This window comes from Rhipicephalus microplus, chromosome 7, assembly GCF_043290135.1.
Source record: "Rhipicephalus microplus isolate Deutch F79 chromosome 7, USDA_Rmic, whole genome shotgun sequence".
NCBI classification, from domain to species: Eukaryota; Metazoa; Arthropoda; class Arachnida; order Ixodida; family Ixodidae; genus Rhipicephalus; species Rhipicephalus microplus.
In genome coordinates, this window is record NC_134706.1 from 3,133,088 (window position 1) to 3,147,500 (window position 14,413).

General features: G+C 42.8%; 1 protein-coding gene and 1 long non-coding RNA gene across 2 annotated transcripts in view; one reads left to right on the forward strand and one right to left on the reverse strand.

Annotated features, from left to right (window-relative positions):
* LOC142767221 (uncharacterized) overlaps positions 1–14,413 on the reverse strand; it is a 57,165-nt gene that overhangs the window by 1,905 nt on the left and 40,847 nt on the right. The window lies entirely within an intron of this gene.
* Hpd (4-hydroxyphenylpyruvate dioxygenase) overlaps positions 5,587–14,413 on the forward strand; it is a 29,783-nt gene continuing 20,956 nt past the window's right edge. Inside the window, exons 1-2 of the mRNA XM_037430697.2 lie at positions 5,587–5,725; positions 9,931–9,957. Of these exons, the coding sequence (XP_037286594.1) occupies positions 5,723–5,725; positions 9,931–9,957 (30 nt within the window). The 5' untranslated portion in view covers positions 5,587–5,722. The remainder of the gene's footprint in view (positions 5,726–9,930; positions 9,958–14,413) is intronic.

Genomic DNA, 14,413 nt, shown 5'->3' on the forward strand with positions numbered 1-14,413 from the left:
ACCGGTTGTGCGAAGTGTTCGAGAACTCCGGTGATTCAGGCTGTTCTGAAGCGGCTGTTCTCTCTGTGCAAGCGTCGGTAGTGTTTGTATCAGCTGCGAAACAATCTGCCAACAAAGATTTTAGTGAGCCAACGTATGGTCACGCCGTGCACTTTCAACGGAGTGCTTGCGCATGGTGCCATGGTGAAAGAGGTGAGTTGTTATAAAAATATTCTCGAAATCGAAGCATTCTCACAATGAGTGAACATTTATGTTTATTGGTGGCGGGCGCCTGTCTCTTTCTTTTGCGCGGGAAGTGCTCAGATTCGGGTGCACGTTAAGGAACCCCAGGTGGTCGAAATTTCCGGAGCCCTCCACTACGGCGTCTCTCATATGGTGGTTTTGGGACTTTCAACCCCATACATATATCACGGAAAGGGCGAAGAAGAGAGGTAACGTTTTGATCAGTGTGGACTGCCGAGCAATGATTCACGCAACTCCTCGCCCTAGTTTTCAGAGCAGTATCAAGTAGCCGAAGAGGAACGGATGCTTTGGCATCGATTACGTTCGCTTGACCTTTCATAAAGGTATCTAGCTCTTTTGCCGCAACAACACTACTCTTCACAACAACCGTGGTTTGTGAGGCCTCCTACTTTCACCAGAATGATTACCCTGCGATTATTTATAAGACACATATTTGAATAAGTGGAACTTCTTTCGCGTATGTTTTGTCTCCCTCGCTTTCACTATACGCGTGCTTCTCTGCACGGGGTGTATTGATGATGTGATGTGATGCACGAATGTTACAATAATACCTGCTCACATCGTTCGCTCGACTGCTAATTACAATTATCGTATATTGTTTTCAATGACTATGCTGCGGTCTCTGGCATCAGTGAATTTGTTTACCAGCTGCTAAGTACATCACGACTGCTAACAGAAGAGACGTCCGAATATGCAACGTAAAATGACAGCATCAGGACAAAATCATTCTCGCCGCCCTGAGCTGCAGATAGCTGGAAAAGGCCTGTCGGCCTGGCGTGAGTAAACATTGCAGATTCATATGTGTATATTCACAGCTTTTGCTGTGAATATACACATAGGGGCAGAAAATCTACACATAGAGGCAAAAATATACACATAGAGGAAAAAATTCTTCTACCTACGCGTCCGTGCACTCAGGAATTTTCAACGTGCTCGTAATCACGTAGCACTCTAAAACTGTCCCTGACGTTTGTCTTTCCCGCACAATTCCACCCTCGTGATGAATACGCAGCTTCGATAAGAGATGGCACTAGTGGTCTGCTACGGCATCTTTCGTGTGTTTGGCTTTTTTTTTTTCCGGACCCGAAAGATGCCCGCGCACCGTTCTCGCTCTGCAGCTAGTAAATCTTGACGATAAGCAGCAGCATCTTCCGTTGTCGGTAGGGGTGTGCGAATGTTCGAAAATTCTGAATACCGAATTGAATATCGTATTCGATTCGGTTCTCGAATTGAATAGTGCATATTCGAAACACTGGATATTTTGTCAATCAACTAACAACGATAAAAAATGCTTGAACGAACGAGACGTAGAATATGATGATATGTGGGGTTTAACGTCCCAAAACCACCATATGACTATGAGAGACGCCGTAGTGGAGGGCTCCGGAAATTTCGACCACCTGGGGTTCTTTAACGTGCACCCAAATCTGAGCAAACGGGCCTAACACATTTCCACCTCCATCGGAAATGCAGCCGCCGCAGCCGGGATTCGATCCCGCGACCTGCGGATTAGCAGCCGAGTGCCTTACCCAGGAATGTAGGTGACGGCGAAAAAAAAAAAAAACGCCATCTCACGTTTGAACTTGGGGTGCTTTACGGGCCCTTTCGGGTGCAAGGATTTTGTTTCCCGTACTGCTCAAAGTTCCTATGCAATAAAGCACACGAACGTGATCAGTCAAAGGATCGTTGTTTAGCGATGAGTTCGAACCAGAGCTGGCTGTTGCGGTCTGCGGTAACGTCTTGTCCGGCGGTGAAATCACGTCCCGGGACGACGTAGAGCTCGGGGACGTGGAATACAGCGTCGCCCGTTGCAGCTGTTCTGGGGTCACGTGGGGAAAGCTGCACGGTGGTCACTTGCTTCATAATCTGCTCGCGCAACCAGCTTTAGTGGTACAATGCCACCGTTTATAACACTATACCATAGGTATATGCAGCACTTAAAGTGGAATACTGGAAAATACTTACACGCGAACAAAATATAGAACAAAAAACGTTGGAAATGACCTATACCAAGATTATTGATTGACATGTGGCGTTTAACGTCCCGAAACCACCATATGATTGTAAATGACACCATAGTTCAGGGCTCCGGAAATTGCGGCCACTTGGGGTTCTTTAACGTGCGCCCAAATCTGGGCACACGGTACCAAGATTATTAAACCAATTATTTTTTGAGGGGCTTTAAATAAATGGAAGATCCTGTATATTTACACACTGTTTAATAAAAAAATTATCCAAAAACAGATGTTTGAAAAAGTTCTCCGATGGTTTTCCTGAGTTGTGTATGTGTGTGCGAGCGTGTTTTAGTCTCGACAACAAGAAACGTTACATTTTAATAATACTATGATCTTGTGCTTTGTTGTTGTTGTTGTGCGTGTGTGTATGTGTGTGCGCTCGCGCAAAGGGCTGCAATCGCGTAAAATTAGACTAAGTTTTGTTTATCTCCTGTGTATATGTATTATTTACGGTGGTGCGCAAGATTATACTTCATTCTTATATTAATAGAATGCATCTGAATTCCAAGCGGCTTCTGCAGAAGCACTCGAAATGCGATTCAACTTCAGAGCTGATATAGTTCTTGTGGTTTAACGTCCCAAAACTACGATAAAGTGATGAGACACCGGGGCTCCGAAAAGTTTGAGCTCCTGATGTTCTTTAACGTTATCATAAGTGCACGGGCCTCAAGCATTTTCGTTTTTATCGAAAATGCCGCGGCCGATCACACGTGGTAAGCGATCTAGTGGAAGCTCATCAGTCCCCCCCCCCCCTTTTTTTTTTCGTCAGTGATTCCCGAAGGATCAAACATGTTTCCACCCTAAAGAAATTTGATCGAATCCCGGCCGCTGCGGCCAAATTAGCGATAGAGAACGCTTGATGCCGCTCTACGCACGTACTGGGGGAGGAGGAAAAGCGAGCGTCGATAAGCGGCCACCAAGCGAAGTGTCCAGCTTGACGGTTGATAACGGCGAGAGAAGCAGTGTCGTCACTGGGGGCTTTTTCGAAATGGATTGTAGAGGCGCTCTTTGGTGCGTCAGTTTTGGTTTCACCTGCTAAATAAGCCTGATTCCATCGCTCCGCGGTGATTACCAGTGGCCGCCTTTCGAAAATTTGATTGATTGATTGATTGATTGATTTGTGGGGTTTAACGTCCCAAAACCACCATATGATTATGAGAGACGCCGTAGTGGAGGGCTCCGGAAATTTAGACCACCTGGGGTTCTTTAACGTGCACCCAAATCTGAGCACACGGGCCTACAACATTTCCGCCTCCATCGGAAATGCAGCCGCCGCAGCCGGGATTCGAACCCGCGACCTGCGGGTCAGCAGCCGAGTACCTTAGCCACTAGACCACCGCGGCGGGGCGATTTCGAAAATTTCAAAAAGACTATGGAATATTCGCAGGCGGAACTTGAATTCACCCTTCGGACTCGATCGACTATGTCCTCTAGTCAAAAAGTTGATTGTTTTAATTTCCATATTTACTGCCGTAATTGATGTTTCTGTGCCTACGAAGTTACCTTCTTCCACAGCAAGTGGAATGCCATAAGTAGCACGCAGATGCCTAATTCCAATAAATTTTAAATACTGGACACATTTCATGACACCTGTATTTTTCCAACCCGTACAACCTGATATTATTATTATTATTATTATTATTATTATTATTAATATGGGGGTGAGAGAATGAATGAAATAAATATATTTACAATATATACAGGGAGAGTCAGAGGCAGCTACAGCCAAGATGGAAGAACAGCAGCAACAACAACACGAGCACGGTCGCTTTCATCGTCTTCATCGTCTATGATGCTCTTTCTGTGCGATGTCGTGTAACATTATTATTATTATTATTATTATTATTATTATTATTATTATTATTATTCCTGGCAGTAGTAGTAATCGATTTAGACGGCGTAATTTTAATAGGGTACGTGTTCACACTTGCCGCACGAACTCCCGAAATTTTACAGTCGTTTCACTGCGCACAGCATAGACTATCACTTAAGAAGCGACTCAGTTCAGCCGATTTATCGGAATGAGAAGAAACTCTCGGCTCGCAGCTTTCTTCTGTCGATAGCGAACGGTGACAAAACAGCACGTGATTTTCAAGTTTTCGTAGTCTTATCCAGCCGACGTTTCCAGGAAGTTTCTGCTGACAATACTGCTAGATATATCCCATAACACTAATCCCTGTACCCTCAAAAAAGAAAAAAAGAGAGAAAACAAATATTGACAGAACATACTCCTCATATCCAGCGATAACCAAAACAGGCACGGCGTGACAACCACATCAAGAGAACATTGAAAAGACCAGTCGCCTAAGGCAGTGTTTCTGGTTTCTCCCATTGAAACTCCACGCTTTGATAAATTGAATTTGCAAGTTTCCTTCCGAAGCTTCCACCCTTACATGAAACTGTGTGTGTATGTGCGTGTATTTTATGTCTCTCTCTCTCTCTCTCTCTCTCTCTCTCTCTATATATATATATATATATATATATATATATATATATATATATATATATATATATATATATATATATATATATATATATATATATATATATATGCGTATCTTGCGAATGTGTAGCGCGCATCTCTTCTTTATAGTATTTTACATTAACTGCCTCCATTCAGTGCTTTCGCTGCCCGGGCAAACGCCGCTACTCGTATGATGCAGGAGCCGAATTCCAATCCTTACACAGTCTTCCGCAGAATTTCTCCCGTGGTAATCGTTTCACACTCCATCCTACGTCATGCAGCGAACCACGCCTGCCAAAACACGCTGGCTGAAAACTTTCATGTTTCTTTTCTTTCCGATGAAGACATTACTCTTTCTCAACAGGCAAACGAGTGACGAGGCGCCAGAAGAGAAACTTCGTGTTTTCAAGCAAATTTTATGTCTAACAGAGGAATGGAAAAAAATGGGGGGGGGGGGAGGAAATACAAGAGAATACGCTTCTTTTAAAGACGTCCCGATAAGGCCCCGTGCTACGACGTCTAGCGAGCAGGGGAGCCGATAACGTCATGTCTGGGAGGCACTGGACGACCACGACGCCAAGAAGGCAGACTACGACGGCACATGCGCCCCCTTTCCACGTTCCCTCTCCCTCTTCTCCCTTTAGGCGGTCGGATGACACTTGTTTTTCCGTGACGTCGCCACCTCGAGGCCAATCTCGACTGACCAGACTAGTGGACAGCCCCCCTCACTTCGGAGTCTGGTGACGTCGACGACTAGGAGCTCTCTGATCACCCCCGGAATTCCGGTCAAGCTAGCCTCCTCACACACGACGCTGCTGTAATCGGCGCCCCCTGTAGGCGTCGCGATTCAGGCCTGACCTTCGGGAGCTACCAGTACGATCTCGTGCTCCACAGCGATCGAGCGAAAAAATTTGCCTCGGCGTCTTCCTTCAACTGTGCGGAAATTCGGAGACGTCTCGGTGTACCCTAGCTCAGAAAACTCTTCTCACAAGTGCTCAGAATGGTGCGTAGTTGAATGCATCTATCTCTTTTTTCTTTATCTCCCATCATGTCTCTCCTGAATATTTTGATTCTTTAGTTAATACAACCTATAGTAGCAACGTTATTACTGTTACCCTTCGGGGTATTTCTAAGATCACGTGCCGTAGGTTTCGTCGCGAACAACAACTTGAAATAGGTATCTGTAGCTGAACATCTCCATTTTTTGAAAAAGAACACTTTTTTGCAAGTGTGTCATGATTGAAAATAACTATTCAGAGACCAAGCTGTCAAGTTAGGCTTCGTGCAGTTGCAATAACTACTTTGAATTATCATACAAACAGCTCTTTTAACGGGAGGATAAACGATACGTCATGCATATGCTGCGCACAGACCTATCACCATCAATCATTCATTTGGGGCTGTTTCCCTAAGGTGAGAAATCTGATCACACAGGCTTACTGTACGTTGGCGTTGGGTTACAATGAAATATCAGTAAAGGCGTATAATTAAAGAAGCAATAAAGGTGTTTGTAATCGTCAGACTAATCCATCACAAAGGCTTGACATTGACAATGCATTAGAGTTTTTATTTATTAGAACAGTATTACAGTATTCGTATACTGTTCAGTCTGTTTTCCTAAGATTCCTTCTGTATTATTTGTGTATATGATGTATCTTGTACTAGGTTGCAGCCGAACTTCTGTTTTATGCAATTCCATTACTAGGTACATGTCATTTCTATATTTTATTTATGCGTGCTAGTACTTTTTGTTAATTATTTACCACACGCACGTGAATATTCTGTGCAGTGAGTGCGTGTAGGATGCTATGGGCCTAGTCAGGTGGCGTTGCTTATAACGTCACTTTTTGCCACTAGCACCATGACTATCTTGTATTGTTGCTCAAATGAATAAATAAGTAAATAAATAAATACTGTTAATATACTTGAATCGTAGCATATCTCGACATAAAAATATCTTTCATCCCAATCTCAACATGCTAGAGGATGTCTTCCTATGCGAGCGCGCTTAATGTTACCTTCGAGGTTTATCAAAATTCAGTACGATGCAGTATCTGTTGAATGTTTCCGTAGTCATTACATATTCATTACGCAAGTGAAATTCTTAACAGGTTAAGCTTTACAATTACTTGCAGTCACTCTATAGCGCACGCAAGAGAGATAGAGGAGATCTCATTTGGCTACCCTGTACTTGGGAGAGGGAAGAGCGCATTGAAAATATGGAAAAGAATAATTGTATTTGAAGGTCATTATGACCGTGACAATGTTTAGCTGTAATACCGATGAGCGCTTCTCCATGCAGTCACAACGTTTCATTCAGTCAGGTTTCTCTACTAATATAAACAACGCTTTCGATGCCTGTGTAGGCCAGTGCCCTATGGACTTTGCTTTCAGTGAGTGGGTGGTCGACCAGCTGGCCTTCTGCGTGTGAGAGAGTGCGTGGGCCCCTATGCCAGAAGCTTGCGAGGATAGACCCGCCTTAAGAACTTCCACAACACACGTACACATACATACATACATACATACATACATACATACATACATACATACATACATACATACATACATACATACATACATACATACATACATACATACATACATACATACATACATACATACATACATACATACATACATACATACATACATACATACATACATACATACATACATACATACATACATACATACATACATACATACATCTGCATGAAACATTCGTGCATAGTCAAATGAGTCCAGAAGACAATTAACACTACCGCAGCAATTATGACATTAAATGAAAGGAATTAAGGTGGACGAAAAAGCACTCCTTCCGTAGGCGATATCTTAATTTACAAGCTTCCAAATACGCATCGGCCATCGTGGCTCAATCGGTGGAGCATCGGAAATGTAATTAGTAGATAGTGTGTTCGGATACCGACAAAGGAAAGGGTGCCTGTACGCCCAGTTTAACTATTTACAATATAGAGCATAGCCACTAAACTAAAAATGTCGAAATGCGCCGTCTTCTTCTTTGGCATAATTTTTCGTTTTCAGTCATACAGTTGCGTCCGAACAAGAAACAATCCCCTCGATGAAAATTCCCTCGTTTCATTAATCCATGCGTAGTGAGGGAGTGAAGGAATAAACAGGAGGCGTTGCTTGAAAGGCAATTAAGGTTAAAATTGAGAAGAACCAAGAAGAGATAGAAAGAGGTTCTTCTAAATGTTTACCTTGCAGCACGTTTTGCAAGTAACGATGCACCGACACAACAACTGTAAAACAAGAGATGCTTAAATAGACAAACGCCCAGCTGCGTGTGCAGTTAAGCTCTTGAAGTTCAGTTGTTGAGCTGGTTTTTTCATTATTATTATTCCGTGCTGCTGCCACGCACGAATGTTTGAACGCAAAACCGGCCCGTATTTCGTCGCTAACTAGACGTGGAACCTTTACACTGTTTGATAGTGGAAAGCGATGCGACACATATATTCACCGTTAAAGGCTGGCGTTCGTACAGCGTCGAGCGAAGGCAGTCTCTTGAACTTTCGTGCAATCGCACCGAGATGCCCGTCTCCCTTGCGGCGCAAACAAACAAAACGTCGCGTGTGTTTCTGCAGCCGTCCTCGAAAAAGAAGAAGGGTGAAAGTGGAGATACACGAAGATAAAATAAGCTGATCTCCTTCCAAGCCTAAGGGTGTATGCCACTCGGTCTGGTTGTGCTTTCTAAGGAAATAACTTCCACAAATCGAGCTTCGTATTCAGCGTGTTTAGAAAAGCGGTTGCTCCTTTGTTAGAAACACGCATACTAGCCTAGCTGTCAGCATCAGTTCTTTATATCACGTTTATTTATGGTTTACACGCAAAGCATATGATGCGCAAAGATCCGTGATTAACACGCAGTATACAAATAAATAATTGGACCTCAATACCGTTCAATAAATATTTTTAATCATGATACAGTGGTTATATTATGCTGGATCTACTCAAAGATATTTCAGTCTCAAACAATGCAGGAATTATTTTTACTCCCCATGCACAACAGTCAAGGCTTTCATTTTCATCATACATTCATCTTATAATAAGCCAGATTTCGTTTCATTGTACTCTTGCGACTCTATTTCCTTCTTTGTTTAGACATTTTTATAGATTCATTATTGTTTGACTCTTTGACTCATATTATTTATTCTGATTATTTAGGATTATGCGGTAAGAAAATTGTCCTTATACTTACTCTAATTTATTTAGTAGCTGTATAGTGTTTAGTTTTCGTGTTTTATGGCCCTATTAATTATTTCATGCACCTGTATGTGTTATAGCCTCTCCCCCCCCCCCCCCCCTATGTAATACCCTCCTGTGAGAGGGCCCTTGGGGTATTCTGAATAAATAAATAATAAATATTATTGCATAATGCTTCTGTTCAGTACTTCCAGTACATAATCAGCCTGACTACACCCACTGGTCCGGCAGTCAACCTCGTCCTGTGCTGGCAGCTGCGACGTTGCACCCCCCAGGGTCGTAGGCAGAAATACTTTCGGGGGGTGCACCTTCTTGATTTCGGAGAGGGTACCCCTTTGAAATGATCATTTTTCGCTTTGTATTCCATGGCGAAGAAATTTCGGGGAGAGGAACGGAGGAGGGAGAGATCTGAGGGCCTGGTGTGGCGACCCCTGGCGACTCCACATCCCCAATTTTTTTAATCTCACCAGCCCACCAAACTTTCTGCCTCCCCCTGACGTGTTTGCTTCTCTTGTAATTCAGCCGGTTACCCTACATGACCAGCGGTTATCCTGCTTACGTTATAACCAAATGGAGGCCAAATAGTGACATGAAAGTGTTGTTCACGCAACAAGCTTCTAACAAAATCCTCTTTCATACAGAAGAGAGGAAGTATCATTAATTAGTTGATTGATTGATTCCTGCCTGGTGAATCAGGTCAATAGCTTCAAGGTAAATTTATTCCAAGTATTTTCTATTTTTTTTCTAATTTATTTTTATCTCTCTATTTCTATCCTCTTTCCGCCCCTTTTCCCCACCCCCGTACAGGGTAGCAAACCAGTTCGTCTAGGTTAACCTCCCTGTCTCTTCCTTTTATTTATTTCTCTCTTTCTCTCTCTATTCCAAGTAGAGCGATTTGCAGTACTGCTTGAGTTCGATAAGCGAAGTGGCTTAAAAGAAAGTATATGACAACTAATCATGTTTTTCCTGCTCTTTTTTTTTTTTCAGACAACCTACACGGACAAGGGACCCAAGGTGATTGCATGCGCTGTTTCATGAAGATTTTAAACGCAATTAGCATCTTCGCTAGACATATACTAGCATTTCATATAATAATAATAATAATAATAATAATAATAATAATAATAATAATAATAATAATAATAATAATAATAATAATAATAATAATAATAATAATAATAATAATAATAATAATAATAATAATAATAATAATAATAATAATTATAATAATAATAATAATAATTTCAGGAGGACTCGTTTTCATATATTATTTCTGATCACTTTTGTTCACTAAGTTGCGGGAGCAAACAAATCCTTCCAATACACAAGATTATGACGCAAATGTGCAGTGCCTCGAGCAAGTTGAGAGTTAAGCACACGTTACCCATTCAAATTAGTTCGACCAGACTCCTCTGAAGGAAGCTCCATTGGCTAACTTTAAATCACCAAGAAAAAAGTGGAAATTTAAAAGTTCATTTTTCTTTGTTGGACATAACAATAATGAGAACTAACAAACAATGATAACGAAGGAAATATACAAGAAATGTTATTATTAGCAATGGTAATGCAAATGTGAAGAAAGAAAGGTTTACCTGAACTTGCGGAGAGGGAGCAAACCAGCCACCTTCGAGTAACGCGTCCGGGCGCGATATTTGATGCTCGCAAGTTTAGTCTCTGCCTGCGGCAAGTTATTTTTTTGTCAACCTCTCTTTCCTCCCATTTTATTTATTCATATACCTTATGGGCCCATGTGGGCATTACATAGGGGGGTAGTTACAATACGGCAGGGTTACGTTCACAAAATAAATATTTACACAGAACGTGAAAAATAAAAAAAGCAAACCCAGAGAAAGCAGAAGTTCGCATCAAAGAAAACATAATAATGCACTGCAGCAAGGCATCAAACTACGCACGGGATAACTGATGTAATATTGGCACTATACTAAACAAAGGAAGCCAAAAATGTTCTACAGCGAGTTCCACATCTCCTTTAATTTGCTAACAAACGTGTCATCATCACGCACATGCAGTTACAAAATCAATCGGCAGGTGTTTGCATTACTATACTAATATCATCCGTTGTACTTTATTGGCATCGTTGTTATTTTTCAAAAATATAAAATCGCTCGAGGCTCATTTCCAACTATTACGCCCGAAGAAATGTGTTTGACGTTCATGTTATCAAAATGACTACTTCTAAAAAGTCTGAAGTCTGCAAATGCACAAATAAATGCTGGAGTAATGCAAGACTTGTTCACATGCCTGCTCCAGAGCGCAATGAAATGCGAATCTCTGAGCTTAATTTTCTTTTATTGCTCTATATAGGCGGTTCTATCTAGGTTCCCTGTCGCGCGTCTAGCACGCCATGGGTGGCGTCATCCTTGTACAGAGTACATGCCGCCTTACGGTCGCAGTTCTTTTATACGCGTCGGCTGAAGAATGAAATATACGTCGCAGTTAACGGACTTCTCGCTGACACGGGACACCTCGGGGTCTGAGCGGACGAGTCTGCGTCGATAAGAGATGCAGACGATGGCACACGCTGTTGCCGGGGTCTGGCCCGCGCGGCGTGATCAGGTTCGCCAATGCAGTTTCGTGAGCTGCAAAATTACCAGGCACGTTATATACGCTAAAAAAAAAGGGGGGGGGGCTGAACGGTAGCTCTGTTTATAAACTTCATTCAGTTTGACGCACGATGTGCTCAGATGAAACATGCCACGACACTAATCATGCGTAATAATTCGCTGCGAGGATTCTGCCTCAAGGGTCGTTGGCGTTGTGAGTGTAAGCCAAAGAAAAAAAGAAAGAAGCTCAGAACACAAGCGTCGCTTTCCCCCTCTCCCCCGCTATTTACCCTATAGGGCCAAAATTTATGCACAGGAAATGCGAATAGCGTCACCTGGCAAATCGTGTCTTAGCTGGTGGCTTTGATCCAGGCTGTGGCGGCCTCATTTCGACGGAGGCGAAATGGTAGAGACCTGTGCAGTGTGCGATGTTAGTGCACGTTAAGGATAGCGCCAGATGGTCGAAATTGCCGGAGCCCTTCAATACGGCGTCCCTCATGATGGTCTTGGGACGTTAAAACCAAGTTATTATTATTCGCCCAAGAGACGGCAATGTAGCGCGGACACTGACTAGGAATGATACAGACACAAATGACAGTAAACGTACCAGTATGTTTGACAATGAATATCCGTTCGGGCTTGTGATCTGACTTTGGCTGCTTAAAGTTTTCAGTAAGCCTGCATGCAGTTGCAAGTACAGCGTTTTTTTGTGTATACATATAGTTTCTTGTTTTCGTCCTTTGCGCTGTTGTTAAACCACTATACATTTCCATCAACTCCCCAGTCAATTCGAATCAAATAGACAAATTCGCACCAAAATCAGGACCACACAAAAGAAGAAAACACATAGGCAGAACCAATGAATGCTAAACACTTGCCATCTAAATATTTGATTGGCTTATTAGAACAACACCTGTCTCAATTAGGTACTAATATAGTAATTGCAACGGATGCATCTATGAGTGGCGAAAAGGCAGGTGTGGGTATGTTTTCTCTCTCATCATTCTGGTAATTTTCATTACGCCTCCCAGATTATACACCAATATTTGAAGCGGAATTAACAGCAGTTATACTAGCTATTCGTAAACTTCCTGCGACTCATTCGACAGCCGTGATAGTGACTGACTCGTATTACGTGTGTTCATTTTTATCATCGTCGTCGGCATCAGCAGTACTAGAAACTTTTAAACCATTAATCCCAGTAAACGTTCGTCTAGTGCGAATGATATGGGTGCCAGGCCATCGTAGTACATTTATGAATGAGATGGCTGACACACTCGCGCGAACATCCCTTGATCTTCCGATTGTGCCAATCATGCCTCCTACAGCTTATGTATCAGCAGCGAGGTTTAGAAAATTTTCCCTCCTTGAAAACTCATCAAATATTACGATACCGAATCCAGATTCCTCGCACCTGCACTTCGCATGGAATAATAAATGGTGTCCCACGCGTAAGTTGGAAGTCTCTATAACAAAATTACGCTGCCGTGTACCACCTCTTAATTTCTACTAAAACAGGTCTGGTCTGGTGCCATCCCCTCTGTGCTCAAGCTGTAACGAACCTGAACATATCGACCATTTTCTTATCACATGTCACCGTTTCAAAAATCAAAGAAAAAATTACCTCGAAATTTTATTTTAAAAACTAGGAATATCACTTACTACTCCTAATATTTTGTCTTTTGGGGCCGCTTCATTGGGACACAGAAACAGGAACATCTGCGGGGCTCTCTGCGAATTCCTGTATAACACAAGAATATTACCTTGCTGAGCCATTGATCAGCTCTCGAATTTTACTAGCCGATCTACCATTTATTATTTAGCTGGTACACTGCAATGATTTAACCTTCAGAAGAATTCCATATAACGATTACACCTCAGATATTCAACAAACTCTATTATTTCTCTCCTCCCCCCCCTTTTTTTTACATTGCGCCAAATTAATTTCACAGTCAAAACAAAGTAATCCTATTCCCCTAGTCTGGAAAACCTAAAGGTATTGACTTGCATTAACCACCGGCTTCTTGGCCAATTCCCCTTAGTGGGTGAGAGTCACAAAAGAAAGGATCAAGCAAGCAAGCAAACTGTGTGGTCGTGATTTTGGCCCATGTGCTCAGATTTGGGTGCACGTTAAAGAGCCCCAGGTGGTCTAAATTTCCGCAGCCCTCCCTCCACTACGGCGTCTCTCATAATCATACGGTGGTTTCGGGACGTTAAACCCTACATATCAATCAATCATCACCGTTTTGGTTGTGGTGCTCAACTGCTCACCGAAAGTCGTGGGTTGGAATCCCAGCCGCGAGGACCACATTTTTGGGTGTAGCCCAAAATGCTAGAACTGTGCATTTAGAATGATTCATATGCGCGTCAGAGAACACTGGGTGGTCGAAATCACCGAATACATCCACTACGACGTTCACTATGATGATATAACGGTTTCGGGACGTAAAATCTCAATAGCTATAACTATCTGTCATTCCTATCATTCCGCGTCGAAACTTACATGCGGTGCCAACTTCAGTGTACTATATCATCAAACTCTGCCCACAACGACAAGCACTAGGCAAGTGCGCCTCTTTGTCCCCATAAGTGGAACCCCCGCCGGCACTGGGAATCGAAAGCCTTGCGTTTGAGATAACAGCTTTAACCACCAGACGACCATCGCTGCTGTGGCGGCTGAGCACTGGCGTATTTCTATCGGTATACTCTGCATGCTCGGACGCAAGACGGCCTTGGCAGGTGCCGTGGTTTTTCGCCCGTGGCAATCTTCCTTCTCGGCATTCCAGCGGAGATGCGTGCCCCCGAGCGCAAGTGTAGAATAAAATGCGCATAACAAGTGAACGCAGGTTGTGAAACGCAAGTGGAGGCGACACTTCCCTCCTCACCTGCCGGCGATGTTACTCGTC